Genomic DNA, 19,895 nt, shown 5'->3' on the forward strand with positions numbered 1-19,895 from the left:
TCTGATAATTCTTACAAAATCTTATAACGTAACTTGTACGCCATAAGTCGTGAGTTCAGTTGAGTGTAATGTTCCCCCGTTCCCAAATCTCCATTGACAATCCCTTGAATCTAATTCTGTATACCTCATATTTTTCGTCTCAAAATTCCCCTCTAATTGATTCCAATGTCAAATTCCTGCCTTTGGTCATTCAACAACTCGCCCCTCTCTCCCCCTTGATATCTTGATCCCAAAGCAAAATTCCTTCATTTTATCCCAAACATTGCTTTTAATGAGAGATTGACTGGATTTATCTCCCGCAATCACTGGAACGTGCCCTGCATCCATTATCCTACTTGGACCTCTCTCACAGGTGACAATTCCTTGACATCCGTCAGTACTTGCACCACTTTCTGCGGGAATTTCTGTTGACAGTCTCTACCTTAATGGGACTCTTTTTTTTTTTTTCATCCATTCAAGGGAATTTTACATTTCTACTGTATTCCTTGCTTGAACCTTTGCCACATGTCGAATAACATTATACATTTCAGCTCTACGTCCTCGTCTCTCATGTCTGATGTTACAGCAGTTACACTCTAGAGACTGGCCCAGTGTTTACACCACGAATCCTTCATGACCGCTTTAGTTTATTTCCGAGACTTTCCAGCATTTCTACAGCATTTCCATCTTTATGTTCATACCCTTCTCTGTCTTTTACATTTTGTGTCTTAAACCAGCGGTAGTAGTATAGCAACTTCATGATTACGTTACAGTTTTGTTGTAGGAACTTTTGAAATACAAATTTTATAACTATTTTATAGTTTTGATTGCAATAACGTCGCGACCTCACGACTTTTTCCCTGTCTACACTGATTTCTTGCCTTCTTTGAACCAGCCAGTAATTCCAGCAGTCATGAAACAGTTACTTTACTTTTTCTTTGAAATTGTTTGTTACGAATCGTCATTTCTCCCACTACATGAAAATGTGATCTCAATATATTCAGAAACGCCTTTTGACTTAAAATCCAACGCTATTGCTCATTTATTTCACTGTTTGTTGTCATGAGTTTCGTATCAGACCTTTTTTTTCCTGTTAGTCAATCCTTTTTTATCGTCAATACCATTCTGACTGTGATATTGGTTTTGTTTATGTACATTTCTTTATTATAATCCTTCTTTCTTTACAGGTTTTCTACAGATTTTATTCACCTGTGCTTTTTTTTTAATTTGCTGTATTCTGTCGTGATTATAAATTTCTCGCTGTTGGTGTCTCTTCAGTTTTTTCTTTTGCAACACCGATACATTTAGTGTAATTATTGTCATCATATTTTCTTATTATTATTATATTTCATGATCATCCCTTTTCATGTATCTGATGTCTTTGGTTTCTGAACTTATATTTTTTATTGCCATCTTTATTCTTATTTGTACAGATATTTGTAACATTTGAACATGTATTTTTTTTAAATTAGTGTTCCCAAAAATTTCTGATTGAATGCACATTTTTATTTTACTATGTTTACTTGTATTCACATGGTATTTCCATGTGCTTTTCTGTATCTCTTTTTACAAAACATTTATTTTCATTCATTGCATTGAATTTGTGACTCGAAAAATGTGTGATAATCCAGTTGATTCACTTTGTTTCTTTATGAAATTTAAAAAATAATTTTACATAATTTCTTTGCATGTCACACCTTATTTTTCTGTGAATCTTTGAATAATGTCATAACACAGACAAACACACTAAAATATGCTCAGTGCTTTTGTTCATATGTATGATATCATATTTACCGCCGTGGTTCCTGTAGTTCAGAGTTCTCGTTTCGTTCTTGTCCTTTACTTTGTGAATGATCACTGACGCTTCAGAATTGATTTGGCTTAGACATTTCTATTACTTTTGTTTTGAGAGTTTATTTTCCATGATTTGACTGAGGATTCTGTTTGTTAACAATATGCTGGGTATGTTTGGTGCCAGTACTATGAGAATTCCATTTGTCCCGCCTTGAATCGTCTCAAATCGAAGGACGTGATCCCCCCTGAGGGGCCTTGGGGCGTGCGATGTTTCACTCTTGGCAGCGAAGGCCCTCTGGCTGAACGGATGAGAACCCCTGTCGATCCATCCACGTTCCTACAGTAATGTTGAAGTGATTTCATTAGTGTTTGCAGGGGATTTGGACCATTACTCCCACCGAGGGGGGCTAGGGGACCCTGGGGGAGCGCGGAGAGATTTGCATTACCACAGGGACTATCGCCTTCCCAAAGATGAAATCCGGGACTATGGTTTAGGTAATCACAGAGACCTGGAGGCCTTCCCCAGGGACTTGGCCGACAAGTACAGAGACCGATACAACCAATATCTGAACCGACTCGAAAGAACTTACCACAACAACCCGTTAAGTGACGACTATTGTGATAATAGAGCAACTGACAGTAGAAATTACACGGAGAGGAGAAAGAAAACAGTGCGCTTCAATTCGGAAGGCTGGGACACGCTTGAGGAGGACCTCGAACCCGGTGTCGATCCCAGGTGGACCAGTGCCTGTAGTGTCTATTATGAGGATGACCTACCGCGTCCTCCTCCTAATCCCCCTCCTCCCTCCCAGTCTCTCCCTCCGGTCGGAGGGGGAAGCCTCGGGGTCCTGAACCGCGAACTCCCGTCGCGAGAGTTCGGGGCCGCGGCCGGCCGTTGTAGGTTGCCGTGGCTGCTGAGGGACGCGCCTCTGCCCACCGCCCGCAGGGAGTTGTGGGAAGTGGAGAGACAGGAGTCGCAGGACTCTCAGACGAAAGACTCGGGCATAGACTCAGGAACGAGTAGTAATTTTAACTCCAGCGAAGACTCGAGCAAAGGGGAGATTCCCAGAGTGTACAGAGTATGTATCATTCAGCAACCTCATGGCAGTGCATCGTGGTTATTAGTCCCTGTCTTCTAGCATTATGACTACACTTACTCCCCAACTCCCAAAAAGAGAGTAGTTTCTTACCGTAACTCACACACACCCCCAACCCCCTCCAACCCCCAGGTTAGAGTGTAGGCTTGAGAGCTGCTTATCAGCATACTAGACGTTTTGGATTTGCAGTGGCTAGTAGTTAGAAAGTAGATGGAAGCTAGTAACTGGAAAACCCATAGACTATTTTTTCTTAGTGGTTGTTTTCCTCCCGATGAGCGAGGTATTAGTTACCTGACTGAACTCATTAGCATATTGCAGTATACGACACTTTGCAAAGTTTCATAGTTTTCTTTTTGTTTTGTCTAGAACATTGTCTTGTTGCTCTTTTATGACGCTACGTTTTTAAATTAGAACCAAAATGCATTTTGGTAAATGAACAACGAAATCCAATGGAATTAAAAAAAATGCACGAAAAGTTTCTGCCAAGACAAGAGAGAGAGTAGAGTAGCGGTGGCGTGGATATGGAACTATCCAAATGCATGAGATTCGGGACATGTAACTTTATCATTCTCTGTGACATGGTGAGTGACTCACATTGGAATGCGTGGCCTACCCACCCCCCCTCCCCCTCAAAAAAAGCACCTAAAAGTGACATGATCGTCATCTTATAAAATCGGCTTTTAATTAACCCCCCAGTGTTTTAGTAAAGTCCTCCCTCACATTCATTCCTCCACCAGTTACATTTTCTGTGATTGCTCTAATTTTAAAGTTTTTTTTTTTCACTCCTTTTCCGCAGTGAAACGTTGAGATGATCTTTTTAAAGAAATTAATATTATTTTCTAAAAGTTTAGATTTTTTTTGAGGTGAGACTACATTACTCTGTCATCGGTCTAGTTTTTATCATTGTAAGATCTATGTTTAAAAGAAATTTATATTATTTTCTAAAAGTATAGATTTTTTTCATTGTAAGATCTCTGTTAAAAAACACCGACGAAATTTCCACCAGTTTTTATGTTATGGAAAGTACCGCATGTATAACATTTTGCACATTCACCACCACTCGGAACATTTTTGTCGTGACATTTTGCGATCACTCTGCGTTTCATAATTAGACCAAGAAGACTGTTGATGAAATGAGACTAATTCGGAATTTTCGTTCCCCCGACGCAACACATGCCTGTCGCTCTGCCTGGTGTGCAGCTGAGCGAATAATGTTTGGCCTTTGTCTTTTCTAAAATAGGTACGAAAATATGGAGTGCAGTTCTAAATTCTTACATCTGTCCACACCTGTCTATATATTTCCCTCTCCTGTTTTCTTCACTTACGCACATACTGTCTGTCAATCTCTTTATCTATCTGTATATACACATATATATTATATATACACACATATATGTATAAAATAGAATATAATATATATATATATATATATATATATATATATATATATATATATATATATATATATATCGTATATATATATATATATATTGAATTTAAGTCCTTCCTTATATAATGTTTCTTCCTTCGTCTGTATGTTTGTTTGTACGTTGATGTGTGTTGTTCTTCTAATTGGTTTAACATGAATTTTACTCAGCATTTTATTTAATGTTTTTACTTTTGACTTTTATATCTTTCTTGCTATTTTCTCTTCAGTGTCAGTTTTTCACGAATCATTTGATCTTCACACTTGACTATAATACATCTTTCTTCTTGACTTCCCTTTGGTTTTGTTGTCGTATTTTTATTTTCATCACTTTCTTCTTGTATTCTCTTCTTCGTACGGATTACTTCCCCCACACACACATATATATATATTGTAGTATATATATAAATAAATTATGTGTGTATTATATATCGTATACATACACTACATATATATATATATATATATATATATATATATATATATATATATATATATATATATGTATGTTACACTTGAAAATCACATCTGTCTGTCTATCATTTTTATTTTTAGAATTGATTGTACTCTGTAATTCGAATAACATTTAACTGCTCACACACATAAGTAGCATGACTCCTTATATTGAGGTGTCAGGAAGGAATCTGGGTCGATAAAATGAGAGTGGCGTCAAAGTTCTTTGAATGGCGAGGATGCAAATCTGCGTTTCGAATGAGGAATAGCTTTCATCATCTCTGTGTTACCGAGACTCGAGAGACGACGAACAACAATCTTTGGGAATCTCTCTCCCACTTTCATAGCTTCAGTGGTGCCTAAGGTTTGGATTGTCAGAGGACGAGAAACATTACTATATCTCGGCACATGATAAGACAGAGAAAGATGATCACTGTGTCCGTTTCAGAAGAAGAAAGTCAGGATTTTTTGTTGTAGTGTTTCAATAGGTCAGTTTTTCAGGTGATGGGAGGCAGCTAGTTCGTTGGCGCTTCGAATAACGGGAACCAGTCTTTGTAGCGCCTCATTGGCGTGATCGGTATGATCTTGGCCTGCCACCTCGGTGGCCGAGAGTTTATTCTCGGGCATTCCACTGAGGTGTGAGAGATGTGTATTTCTGGTGATAGAAGTTCACTCTCGACGTGGTTCGGAAGTTACGTCAAGCCGTTGGTCCCGTTGCTGAACAACCACTGGTTGCATGCAACATAAAAACACTATACAAACAAACCAGTTCCATTCTCAGAGTTTCGGAGGGAGAGAAACGGTCAATGTTATACAAGTGTTTGACATGACATGAGGTTAATATTATCAATTCAATCTAGTGACCCGAGCCCTGAGACGACGTCGGTATAACACTGCGACCTAATCTTATTATTTCAAGGCTGACGTCACTTCATTTGCAGCAAAGGAACCTCAAGTATACTTAATACATAAAGATGACCGGAAGGTACCTCACTTCACCACGGGCTTTGAGGCCTCTTCCGTTTACAAATGGACTCCCTCCCCTCCCTCCACCACTGTGACCTGAAGGTACATCAATACACCGAGGTGACGCTAATTATTGCCTTAGGCCACCGATAGTCTTGGAATCTAACTCTCAACCTTAATACATCAAGAGGATATGGAAGTAATTCACTTGAGTTCACTTCATCAAAATTGCCCCAAGGGATCTAGGTGACCAACGGTTACATAAGTGTACTTTCAGGACCTGAAGGCAATTCGCTGCACCCAGATGAATGACAGACAAGTGACTGCATCTTTTTGATATAAGGATACATACCTGTGCTAATAGCATCAATGGGTAATATTTTTTTGAAACTAGTTGCTGTGATATATCACTATACCAGTGATTCCCAACCTTAGTACCGTCAAGGAACCCCCGAAACAATTTTCCATATCCTAGGGAGCCTTTATCTACAGGCACTCATATATATTATATATATCTATATATATATAATATATATATATATATATTATATAATATATAATATATACACATATATATATATATATATTATAATATATATATATATATATATATCTATATTATATATATATATATATATCATACAATATCTACCACTGCAATTCGCGCTGTGTCATTGAAGATTAGCGTCGTTTGCAATACATATTTATCGCAAGACATCTTGCGGAACCTCTGATGATGGCATGAGGAACCCTGGTTGGGAATTGCTGCACTATACCATTACGAACTAAAAACAGACCATTCCTACAAGATGATCCGAGGTCATAACTATAGTGACAGGAGTACACTAATAGAATGTAGAGCCAGTCTTTTTTTTCCCTCGGTACCCAGGACCTATTTTACTGTACCAAAATGGCCTGAAACTACGACCTGACCCTCTGGACAAGAGATGAGCTGAGGAAACCGGTTCAGTGAATTTTGGATTATCTGGTGTTAATTCAGCCCTTGAAGACAATTGGAATTGAAATAATCTAACAGAAAACCTTTACAATAAGGCAATTCGAACAGTCCCCTTTAATTTTATTCCGTGTGATGTAGAAGCACTTCGTGAATGAAGCTGCCTGTGTTGATACAAAACTAATCAAGTGAAGTAAGGTAGTCTGAAATTAGTGAAGTAAATTCATCCGGAAATAAGGCAGTGAAGTAAGGACATTCATCCACAACAAAGACAATGAAGTAAGTAAATTTGTTCAGAACTAAGACAATGCAGTAAGGAAATTCATCCAGAACTAAGACAGTAAAGCAAGTAAATTCATCAGAAACTGAGGCAGTGGAACAAGTTAATTCCTTACAAATTCAGTGACGTTGACTTCTCTACCAGGTCAGTGAGCAAAGAGGCTCTGGAACCAACACATTGAGAAAAGGATGACCTTGAAACAACTCAGTGTAGTGATCTTGAACTTACTCTGTGTAGTAATAGGAAGATCTAAAGATATTCTGACGTTTTCACCATAAACGTATCCACTCACCAGTGAGAAGACCAAATAACTAAAAAAAAAAAAAAAAAAAAAAAAAAAAAAAAAAAAAAAAAAAAAAAAACACAAAAACAAAAGGCACACATTTTATCGCAAAGACTAGTTGTCAAAGGAGGTTAAAGTTACAGAATGACATGATAGTATACTAAACAAGAAGAAAAGATATTTTATAACGGGAATTCTTACCCGGTTAAAGTTTAAAGCAACCGTCACAAACACTGAAACTGCCCAGGTTGTCAATAAAAGATTCACCTACACTCATTATCAAGTGAGAGCAATCCAATTGTGTTTTCTACCCACAGCAGTTGTTTGCTTTCAAATGATTAAAATTTCTTATTATCACACTCCCCATATCATATCTATGTTCTTGAAATCTTAAACCTACATCCCTCCCAGTCACCTAAGCACATACGTTGTAACAGTTCCTACAAGGTATACACAACAGCGCCTCAGTGGCGTGGTCGGTATGGTGTTGGCGTGCCACCTCGGTGGCCGCGAGTTCGATTCTCTGGCATTCCATTGAGGGGTGAGAGATGTGTATTTCTGGTGATAGAAGTTCACTCTCGACGTGGTTCGGAAGTCACGTAAAGCCGTTGGTCCCGTTGCTGAATAACCACTGGTTCCATGCAACTTAAAAGCACCATACAAACAAACAAACAAACAAACAAACAAAATACATAACATTTATGCGAGGTAGAATAGTACAAGTGTACCCTGCAAAGATAAGTCAATTTTATGCTATAGGAGAACCGGAAGGGATATGGGTATTAGGTCACGGGTACAAAAATAATCTGCAAGGTTTCGTGGCAGGAGTGCAGTCTTTGATGCTTTGATTGAGAACAATTTCTTAACAAACCAGGAGGGTGAAAAACACTTATGATCCCTATTGACCTTGGCATGAGGTATTTTGTATTGAAATGCTATCTCATGTTAGCATTATTTTTTTTATTAAATGACTTGTCCTTGGTCTTACGGTTTTGCATACTATTCTGTCTGACCTCCTTTGATAAATGTTCAATACTCATTGCATTGCAAGTTACACGTTCTTGTGCTTAATTATGTTTCACACATCTTGGAGGAATTCATAATGTAGGTTTATCATGTTCGGAACTAACTTGGTAAACTAAAGGAAGTAAGAGTATCTCGATCCATTTCATGAAAGCAGATATTCGGGTTCCAATTCAGTGAGGTGAGATGATTTGGAACCAGCAAATTCCGTGTATTAATGTGACCTGGAGCCAGCTTAGTGAAGTAAGATGATCTAGAACAACTGAAGTGAATGAAGCTAATCTTGAACAAAGTCTGTGAATTTATACGATCATGTGTTAATTCAGTGAAGTAAGATGTCATTGAATTAACTCAGGGAAGCAAGATTACGTGGAACAAATTCAATGAAGTATGTGATCTGGAACACACTCATGAAATAAAATCATCTGGAACCAATCCTTAGAAGTAGGATGATCCAGATCCACTTGACTGAAATTAGGTGATCAGTGACACACACTTCGAAGTAAGATAATCCTGATGGCATTCGCTGAAGGAAGGTAATCTATAAAGCACTGCGTGAAGTTTGATGACCCAGAACTAACTCAGTGAAATAAGAGGGCCCAGAACCAACTCACTGAAGTAAGATTATCTGAAGTATACTGCATAAAGTGATATGACCCAGAACTAACTCAGTGAAATAAGATCATCTGGAACCAATTAACAGAGATAAGATGATCTGGAATGCACTCCTTGAAGTAAGATTACGCTATACCAACCCAGTGAGGTACGATGATCCCAAACCTAATTTCTAAAGTAAGATGATCCATAATGCATTCTGGAGTAGGATGCTCCAGATCCAGTTGTCTGAAGTCATATGATCCATAAACATTCTGTGAAATATGGTGATCCGGAACCAGTTCATTAAAGTAAGGTGATCTGGAACTCACTACCGGAAATAGGATTATGTGGAAAAGTTCAATGAATTAAGGCGACCCAGATCTTACTCAGTGAAATCAAGTGATGTGGAACACGTTTTGTGAAGTTAGATAACCCAGAACCAACTCAGTCAAGTTGGATGATCCAGAACCACTTCACTGAAGTCATATGAGACAGATATCATTACATGAAGTAAGATATCTTGACTATTTATTGAATGAAGGTGACCCAAATCCAGCTCAGTGGCTTAAGGTGATCTGGAGCATATTTTGTGATGTTATATAACCCAGAACCAGTTCACTGAAGTACGATGGTCATGAACTCACTACATGGAGTAAGATTATCTGGAACAGTTCCCTGAATGAAGGTGGCCCAAATCAGACTCAGTGAAGTAAGGTGATGTGGAGGACATTTTGTGAAATTAGATAATCTAGCCCCGAACCAGCTCAGTCAGGTTGGATGGTCCAGAACCAGTTTACTCCAAAACTAACTCGCTGAAGGACGAGGACCAAGAACAAGTTCATTTAAGTATGGTGATCTTGAACGCTATCCGTGAAGTAAGATGTTCCAGAACCAATTCATTGAAGTAAATGATCTGGAGCTAGATCATTTCAGTAAGTTAGTGTGGAACTAATTCAGTAAAGCAAAGCGATCTGGAACACATTTTGTGAGGTTAGACAATCCAGAACCGACTCAGTCAGGTTGGATGATCCAGCACCAGTTCATTGAAGTAAGTTGATTCTGGACGACGCACTCGGAAACTCACTCACTGAAGTAAGAGGACCCAGAACCAGTTCATTCAAGTAATGTGATCTTCAACACGATCCATAAAGAGGTGATCCGGAACCAATTCATTGAAGTAAGATGATCCGGAGCCAGTTAATTTAATTAAGTTGGTGTGTAACTAATTCAGTGAAGCAAGTTGATCTGGAACTAACTAAGTAAAGAAAATATATCTTGATTTACTTCTGTGAAATAAGTTGATAAGATGACCTTCTAGATGACCTTCAATTCAGTGAAGTAATGAAATGAAATGAGATGCTCTGAAAATATTTCTACGAGTATGATTAGGAATCAACGAATTGAAGTTAAGACTATCTGGAACCAATTCAGTGAAACGAAATGACTGCAAACTAATTCCGAGAGGGAAGATTAGTCATCAAATAATACAGCGAAGCTGTAGAGGACCTGAAACGCATCATGTAATTTAATACTGTATAATCAGAGGCTAAATCATTCATTTAATGTGCCCTGTGTTTTAGGTGCTACTCTTCGATTCATTTCAGAATTGGTCTGAACTTTTTATGTTTTTTTACTGTCTAAAGATTCTCTCTCTCTCTCTCTCTCTCTCTCTCTCAATGTTCAACTAATTATCAACTTCCCATTCTTATTAATGAAGTAAAATATGTAACTGCACTCTTCAACTTTCTGACTGTAGCAACATCCGCGACGCGCCAATTTGAACGAGAAACGAGAGAAACATTTAAAATTACTTCTAGCAATTGAAATACGCCAGGTAAAATCTACATTTTAAAGAGTGATCAAGTTCTGAAGGAACCTCCGCAGGAAACAGTCTTGTGGGAGGGAGTTCGAAACCGTCTGTTCTGCAGAAGTTTCTGCCCCGTGATCAGCAGCCTCAAGTCTATTTTGATCAATCTACTGCAGAGCTGAGCTTCTCTGCATAACAGTGATGTCTCTGGCCTCTGGAGGACTTTTTGGAGGGAGATTTCTTTTTATATCGTTGATCAGTTTATCCCCCCCTATGATTTTTCTAATGAAGTAGGCTTTGAAGTGAAGCATAAACACCGGATATTTTGACAGCCGCCCTTTTAGGCTCAAACAACATTTTTTCCCAACATTCATTGCCTTTTTTTCCACCATAGTTATTTTTTCTTTTTGTAAAATACCTAGACTTAGAGAGCTGGAGATAGTCTTGTATATTTATTACTTTATCATAGAAACCAGTGTGGCCCCATAATGACCTAGGTCACGTGATTATGACCCGTGGCTGACCCATTCCTAAGCCTCTTTCTCCCTCGTCGTCCTCCTCTCTCTTCCAACACCACCGCAAGTGCAGGCTTGATTCTCTCTCTCTCTCTCTCTCTCTCTCTCTCTCTCTCTCTCTCATTCGATCCCTGGGAAACCATTCCATCTTTCCTGAGGTGTTCTTTCTGACTGTTGACCTCCTCCCGGCACCCCCTGCCTACTTCCCTGCCCCCTGACCCTACATGACCTTCCCCCCTTCACCCCTGTCCCCCAAACATCCTCCCCCCCCCCCCCCCCCACCCCCCCCCCCCCCCCCACTCCCCTTGCCCCTCCCCAAACATCTGCCTCTCAACTTGCCTCCTCCTCCTGTGCATGGTTCTCACTGCTTTGTGTTTTGTTCAGTGTTCTTTTTTTTCAGTGGCTGTTCGTGGTACAGACTCTCAGGGAAATAACTCCTTAGTGGGGGATGTCGTCACAGAAATGCTGAACACATTGGTGGGGAAAATGGGAGGACTTATTCAAGGAGCGATGCTGTGTCATCCTCTTTTACGATGAATTGAAATCAAGTAGGAAATGGCGTCATGCAATAGGCACACATGTGTCTACACATGCGTATACGTGATTATAAAAAAAAACTAAAATTAGCAACGGAATTAAAATGGGAAAGCTTAAACTTTAATACACGATGTAAAGTTTTTTTTACATATATTTTTAAATTACAGAGTGACAGCACAGTTGAGTTCTACATACACACACACAAACACTCATAAAAATACAGTTGGTATTTCAAAACAACGCTGTTAATTTGTTACTTGCTTAAAAAATCGTTTGGTAATATCCAGAATGGAATTGTTACAGTTTTCAAGCAAACGAATGCTACTTTACTGAGAGAACGTACTTGTGTCCATACGTTTCAAAGATAATATATAAACTTTATATATATATAATATATATATGATATATATATATATATATATATCTATATATATATATATATATATACTTATATTATAATATGTAAGTTGTATATGATATATATATTAACTATAGAACATAGTCGAATGTTATTAGGAGTGTGATCACTAATTAGATTGATTTTGCTGCATTCACATGGAAAAGTAATGGCAACTTCTAATGTGAAATGACATCAGAATGTGCCTGGTAACCTGTATGTTGGGACCCCATCTACCCTTCAACACGAAGTAGTTTGCTACCAGTAGGTAAAAGCTTGCTATAATTGGAAACTAGTATTATCTATCGTTTATAATGAGGGAAAAATATACACACATACAAACACACACGCATGCATCCGCGTATGCAAGCACACCACAAAGGAAACGGCCGATTAGCGTTGCTACCCTCTGGGTGCTTGGATGATATAGTTAGATCTGCTTTAGCCTCTTTGTTCCCAAGCGATTGCCTGTCCCATGTCCCATGTCCCTCTTGCGTGTGTGTGTGTGTGTGTGCGTGAGTCATATCATGTCCTGTGTTGGTGGTCACTCCTCCCATGCCTATACTATACTATACTATACTGCATGCAGCATGTCGTTACCGCAATCTCTCGCTGTCAGTTTTGCCCGTCTCTGTGGTCGGTAGAAGAAGCTTTTCGTAGGCTGTGTTATTATTCATCGTTGGATTTATTCACTATAATTAAACGTCTCTTGTCGTCAGCTTTTGACAGGCGGCTTATTTACTTACCTGTAGGATGTATCAACTATTGTCACTTTGAATGACTTCTCTTCCATTTAAGTATCGTAAACTAAGGAATGTATATATATATAAATATAATATATATATATATATATATATATATATATAATGTAGACAAACATACGTACATAACCATGTTTGTGTTCATGCATGTAGTGTATGTTTATATAAACTAAGAACATGACTAAATGCATTTTGGTTGAGACATTCTTAGAACATTGTGTGTACGTGAAATGACTTAGGCTTATATAAAAAATACCTGATGATATTTAGAATTCTTATGCTTCTGTGTACAACCAATATTTACTTACCTGTCAACTTAACATCTAGTGCATTTATCTATATTAGACAAATGAGCCTTTTGAGACATAGCGGAGTTTTTTCCCAGGAATTATTTTTTTTTTCTGATAGCGTTTAGAGAGAGAAGGCGCGAACCTCTTTATAGCTTTGTTAGTGTTGTTAGTGTTAGACGGCTGAGAAAAAGAGTTTCTCCTGAAGCCAAGGTAAGTCTCTTTTCTTCCCTTCTTCCTCTGATTGGATTAAAAAAAAAGAAAGAAGGAAAATGGCTACCTTTCTAGTCACCTGATATTCACCCCTCTGTGTTCATCAAAGGATCTCATCCGTAACAGTTTTGTCTTGTTTGGTAACCATTGACGGTCGTGACATCTGTCATAGAACCACGTGTTTTATTTGATTTTGCTCTGAGGTTAAAAAACAAAAATCGAATAATAAAAAAAAAACTGTTACGTTTACTTGGTAATAATTCTGATTTTCCAGCTCTAAGAAGCCCTCTTTTGCCATATTTATGATTCTGTTTATTGAATACTACTACTATAACTACTACTACTTCTACTACCACTACCATTTATTGTTGTACTACTACTACTACTACTACTTCTACTACCACCTACTGATTGCTCTACTGTTTACATCAAGTCACTTTAACTTCTACCCAGTATTACACACATCTGTTGAAAGAGAGGGAAAGGTGTGTATATGTCTGTGCCTGTGTGTGTGTGTGTGTGTGTGTGTGAGAGAGGAGTGAAAGAGAGAGAGGGAGAGAGATCGATGTATTTATAATCGTGTGCGCATGTTGTGTCTGTTGAGAAATGGAAAGGGGTTGTGGGGGGGGGGGGGCTGGATGAAGGATGAGTTTATGAATAATATGTGTGCAAGAGAGAGAGAGAGAGAGAGAGAGATGAGCAGACTGGTGGAGGGTGGAATGTGTACGGTTGTGTATTTGCGCTGGAGAAACGTGTGTATGTGTGTGTGTGTGTGTGTTCGTATGGTATGAGAGAGAGAGAGAGAGAGAGAGAGAGAGAGAGAGAGAGAGCAACTGTTCCATAAATAGCGCAGAGGAGACGAAGCAAGCCATCACGTCACTAAGCGGAATTCTCAAAACGGAGTCGTGTGGGCGTGTTCTAGACTCTGGATTTGGTCTCTTGTTTCTGGCCCTGTTGGTGGCCGTTAAGTGCTTGTTTTATGCGCGTCCTACTGCGTGCTTGCGTGCGTGGATGTTTGTACGTTTGCCTGTAGCCTCTCTGTATGTTTGTGTGTCTTGTCGGAGGCTGCCCCGTGTGTGGGGTTTCGTTAATTTCCGTCTAGACTTCTGCGATTGTGGGTCGCAAATATGGCGGCCGAATTGATCTTCTGGTGGATGAATGATGTGGTAGGGATACGACACAATGGGTTTCATCTTGGGCACTTGATGACAAAAACTGTTAAACTCAACAGTGACAACGACAGATAGACAAGTAAATCCCAAAAGAACAACAACAGTGACAAATGAAATTACGACATTACCACGGACACATCATCACCAAACATGAGAGGATTTTAACTCGTAACCATCTCTCTCTCTCTCTCTCTCTCTCTCTCTCTCTCTCCTTTTCCTTTTTCTTACAATAACGAGAATATTTATACTTATTTCATGTAAAATATAACTCCAGTCTTCTATTCTTTTAAATTTCTAGACTCAAAATGTGGCGCTATCCGAAGAGGTAAGTCTCCTCCGAACGTTTCCATTTTATGAAAATTTTTTCTTTTTATTTTTTCCTTTTTAATTTTGATCTTTTCTTTCTTGTCTTTTGGTTTTGCCTTTTCTCTCATCTTTAAAAAATAAAAGGATGTCTTTAGACTCTGAGAATGGTCGGTAGAGAGAGAGGGTTTGCATCGATTTCACGAGAAATACTTTGATTTCTTTCTTCCAGTGCATTCCATGTGTGTATGCGTGTATGCTTGTATGTTTGTGTGAGTTTGTGTTTGTGGGAGACGTGTTTTTGGAGCGATGATGATAAATATACAAACAGGCAGACAGACAAAAAGGTGAAATAGAAACATGGAAAGGACACTTTACAGTGAGAGAGAGAGAGAGAGAGAGAGAGAGAGAGAGAGAGAGAGAGAGAGAGAGAGAGAGAGAGAGAAAATCATATTCGCTTAGTTATCGTGGTATAGGGAATTGTCTTTTCATTTTCTGTGTATATTTTCTTTGAGCTTCGTCCGCTGTTGCTGCTGCTGCTGCTACTTGCTTGATGACGTTGTAGATGACGTAGTGGAAAGGGTGTGAAGTTCTTGATGTGACTTTTTAGTAACCCTGCAGCAAACAATATATAGTTTTTTGAAATACCATTAGTTATTATTTATTATTATTATTATTATTTTTATTATTAATTCTTACGATGCATCATTTAGCTTAGCAGAAGTCTGACAGATCTACCAATTTCATTACACGTCCAACGTAAGCATCTGTTTAACAAGTCCGTATTTTCTTTATTTTGATTTTTCCAATGACATTTCACCACTTGACCTTCCATCTCTGTTTCAAGTTGTAGAGTTTTGAAGTCAGAGGATTAGTGGACTGTGAGTGGTATGGAAAGGTGAGTCAAATTGTGTCTTCTGATTTTCTACAGCTCTCTCTCTCTCTCTCTCTCTCTCTCTCTCTCTCTCTCTCTCTCTTTCTGTATCTTCCTTTTATATGAATTTTCTTTCATTGTTCTCTCTCTCTCTCTCTCTCTCTCTCCTTTCTGTATCTTCCTTTTATCTGAATTTTCTCTCTCTCTCTCTCTCTCTCTCTCTCTCTCTCTCTCTCTCTCTCTCTCTTCTATCTGTATCTTACTTTTATCTGAATTTTCTTTCCTCCGTACCTTTGCCAGTCACTGCCTGGCTCTCTGTGGAATGCATTTTTTTTATCTCCGTTCCATCCAGGAAACTTGAGTAACTAAGACCCCAACTAAGGATTTCTCTCCGGAATAAATAATTTTCCTAGGGAAAGGCACATTTCCGAGGGGAAACGCTGCTTCATGACAAAAATAATAACAATATTAGCAATTTCAACTATTTCATTCCTCGGTAATTGTTTTTATCCTTTTTTTTTTTCAATTATTTCTAAAATGTGGATACGTCGAAAACTCACTTTGTTTTAAGAGGCAGCCTAGACTCATCCATAGGTACGTGTATGAGATCTTCCATGATATCTTTCGTATTTTCTTCCTTTTTTCGTTTTCACCTTACAAATGGCGACTGTGCCCTTACCTCAACTTGATTAACTTTCATTTAGAATGGAGTCCCAGAATCGTCGAAGGTGACCACTATTCTCAGTCGGAGACCGACCGCTGCCCGAAGAGTCTCCGATCTCCCAGAGGTAAGTCTCTCACCCACATCGTTCATATAGAGCAAAGAAGAAGAATCCCAGTTGTCCTTAAACGTCCCTAAACGTCAGGAGAGAGAACAGCCGGGAAACCCCCATTTTGACGAGTGTGAGACAGAGACAGAGAGATGTCACGTATGAGCAGTTGTGAGTGTGTGTGCGTAAGAGTGTGTGAAGGTGCGTCTATGCGTTGTCTGTCTGTTTGTCTGCTTTCTCTCTGCGCTTATGCTCCTCCTCCTGAGTGTGACCCGGGAACTGACCTGGTGAATGGCTATGGCTATTTGCAGCACCCTGTGTCCTGGCAACCGAGTCAGGATGGCACGAGGCTCATCGGCCACATGATCCTCAACAAGTACATGAAGGGGGAGGTGGGACCAGCCTCCAGCGCCGCCATCTTGGGACTCAAGGTCGCCGGAGGGATGATTCTGGACAACGGCAAGACCGGTGCCCTCATCGAGAAGGTCAAGAAGGGCAGCATCGCCGACACCGTTGGGCACCTCAGACCAGGTAACGCTCTCTCTCTCTCTCTCTCTCTTTCTCTCTCTCTTTTTCTAATCTCTCTCTCTCTCTCTCTCTCCTTCTTCTGTATCTTCCTTTATCTGAATTTCTATTCTCTCTCTCTATCTCTCTCTCTCCTCTTCCTCTCTCTCTCTCTCTCTCTCTCTCTCTCTGTGTCCTTCGAAATTTTCAATGAAATTTTTTCTTTGACCTCTAGATGTTGCAACATTACTCTGAATTAGAAAAAGAAATACTTGAGTTAATTATTATTATTATTATTATTATTATTATTATTATTATTATTATTATTATTATTATTATTATTATTATTATTATATATACTGGGAGAAGACCTTTATTAATACAGGTTTAATTGAAAATAATGGCCATTTCAGCCGCGTTTATTTTGTATAGAAGTTTCTCTATTCTTCTTATTACTGACTTGTCTTCTGTACTCAAGTTGGCCTTTTAATAGCCAATCGTTAGAGTTTTTTTTATTTAATATTAAAAAATAAAACTAATCATTCCTCCTTTAATGTCTTATTTAAAGCAGTCTACTTATTTTGTACTTAATTACGTACTGAAAAATGAAACAATTATTATTTTTTCATATCGCAAAATAATCCTAATTATTTTTTATTTCAAATCACAAAATAATCCTAATTAATATTTATTTCATATCGCAAAATAATCCTAACTATCATTGATTTTTTATTTCACATCCCAAAATAATCCTAATTATAATTATTTTTTATTTCATATCGAAAAATAATCATAATTATAATTATTTTTTACTTCATATCGCAAAATAATCGTAATTATAATTCTTTTTTATTTCATATCGCAAAATAATCCTAACTATAATTCTTTTTTATTTCATATCGCAATTTAATCCTATTTATTTTTTTATTTCATATAAAAAATAATCATAATTAAACTATGAGAATAGTTATTTAAAACTGAATACGCCATATTGTTTTTACTTAAATTAATATAGGAAATACTTTCTTATTAGTTATATTTTCCCTGATATATTGAAGGCCCAATCCCCAATGCATTCGGTGACTTCAGATGGAATTCCTTTATCCACAATGCATACAGTGACCTCAAATGGAATTCCTTTATCCACAATGCATTCAGTGACTTCAGACTTCAGATGGAATTCCTAAACCTACAATGCTTTCCGAAGTGCATTCAGTTGAATATTCAAGTCCCAAATTCATTCAGTGACTGCAGATTGAATTCCTTAATCCCCAATGCATACAGTGACTTTAGGTTGAATTACTAAGTCCCCGAAGCATTCACCAACCTCGAAATGAATTCCTAATCCCCCAGTGCATTCAGTGACATCAGATTAAATGCCTAATCTCCCAGATTTAATTCCTATGCGGCAAAATGACTTCCTAAGCCTCCAATACATTCAGTGACTTCAGACTGATTTCCTAATTCCAAGTATATTTAATGACTACTGATTGGAATCCTAATTCCAGGTACATTCCCTGACTTCAAATCGAATTCTTAATTCCAAGCACATTTACTGACTTCAGGTCGAATTACCAATTCTAAGTACTTTCACTGACTTCAGAAATCCTAATTCCAGGTACATTCACTGACTTCAGATCGAATTCCTAATTCCAAGCACTTTGACTGACTTCTGATCGAATTCCTGATTCCAAGCACATTGATTGATTTCAGATTGAAATCCTAATTCCAGCTACATTCACTGACTGCAGATCGAATTCCTAATTCCAAGTACATTGACTGACTTCAGATTGAATTCCTTATTCCAAGCACATTGACTGACTTCTGATCGAATTCCTAATTCCAAGCCATTGACCTGAACTTCTTGATCGAATTCCTAATTCCAAGCACATTGATTGATTTCAGATTGAAACCCTAATTCCAGCTACATTCACTGACTTCAGATCGAATTCCTAATTCCAAGTACATTGACTGACTTCAGATTGAATTCCTTATTCCAAGTACATTGACTGACTTCAGATTGAATTCCTTATTCCAAGTACATTCACCAACTTTCGATTGAATGCCGAAGTCCCTCAATCAGTCATGCCTTTCTTGACTTCACCTCGCCGCCCCTTTGCAGGTGACGAGGTCCTGGAATGGAACGGGAGGTCGCTCCAGAACAAGAGCTACGAGGAAGTGTACGACATCATCACGGAATCGCGGCAGGAGCCCCAAGTCGAGATCTTCGTTTCTCGGCCTCTCCCCGACTACGGGAGGCAGCCGGCGAGGAGAGCCACTCTTGCCGGGATGCCCTCCAGAGGTAAGTGGGTGGCACAGAGAGAGAGAGAGAGAGAGAGAGAGAGAGAGAGAGAGAGAGAGAGAAGGTGGCTAGAGAGAGAATGTATTAATTTCAGTACTCTCCGCACGTTGAATTCGGCTATCTAATAGTGCCTGTCTCTAAGGTTTTAGAAATGGTCTAACGAAGAAGAAAATGCCGGTAGTCACAAACTGATAGATCGTGGCATTGCATCTGTTGATAAGAAATGATGAGTAACCCTTTATCGTGGTTAAAGACGCCATAACATATGTTTTCCTTTTCCTTCTTCTTGTCCTCAAATATTCTCGTGACATAAATATAGAAAATGTTATGAGTGAGAGTCATACTCTTTTGTTTGGTTTTCCATAATTTCATGTTGTGAATAAGGGACCACAGAAGCTAGCAATGGTAATATTAAAAAAAAAAAAAAAATAACAGGAGATTGGGGAAAAAACAGAGTTTGTGCAGTCGGTATTAACCGTCAATGTATAATGACCCAGAAAGCCCAGAGTGAGGTGTCAGCGAAGAACAGACTGATACAAAGGAGCAGAAAGGAATAGTAAATGAACCCAAGTCTCCATCAGAAGCATTGGTAATTAGCAT

The 19,895-nt window shown here is 38.5% G+C and overlaps 1 protein-coding gene across 1 annotated transcript in view; it reads left to right on the plus strand.

Annotated features, from left to right (window-relative positions):
- Nucleotides 1–19,895, plus strand: part of LOC135200115 (regulating synaptic membrane exocytosis protein 2-like) — a 259,188-nt gene that overhangs the window by 108,192 nt on the left and 131,101 nt on the right. Inside the window, 2 exon segments of the mRNA XM_064228455.1 lie at nucleotides 16,801–17,020; nucleotides 19,116–19,295. Coding sequence (XP_064084525.1) covers nucleotides 16,801–17,020; nucleotides 19,116–19,295 — 400 coding nt within the window.

This window comes from Macrobrachium nipponense, chromosome 26 (assembly GCF_015104395.2).
Source record: "Macrobrachium nipponense isolate FS-2020 chromosome 26, ASM1510439v2, whole genome shotgun sequence".
Classification (NCBI taxonomy): domain Eukaryota; kingdom Metazoa; phylum Arthropoda; class Malacostraca; order Decapoda; family Palaemonidae; genus Macrobrachium; species Macrobrachium nipponense.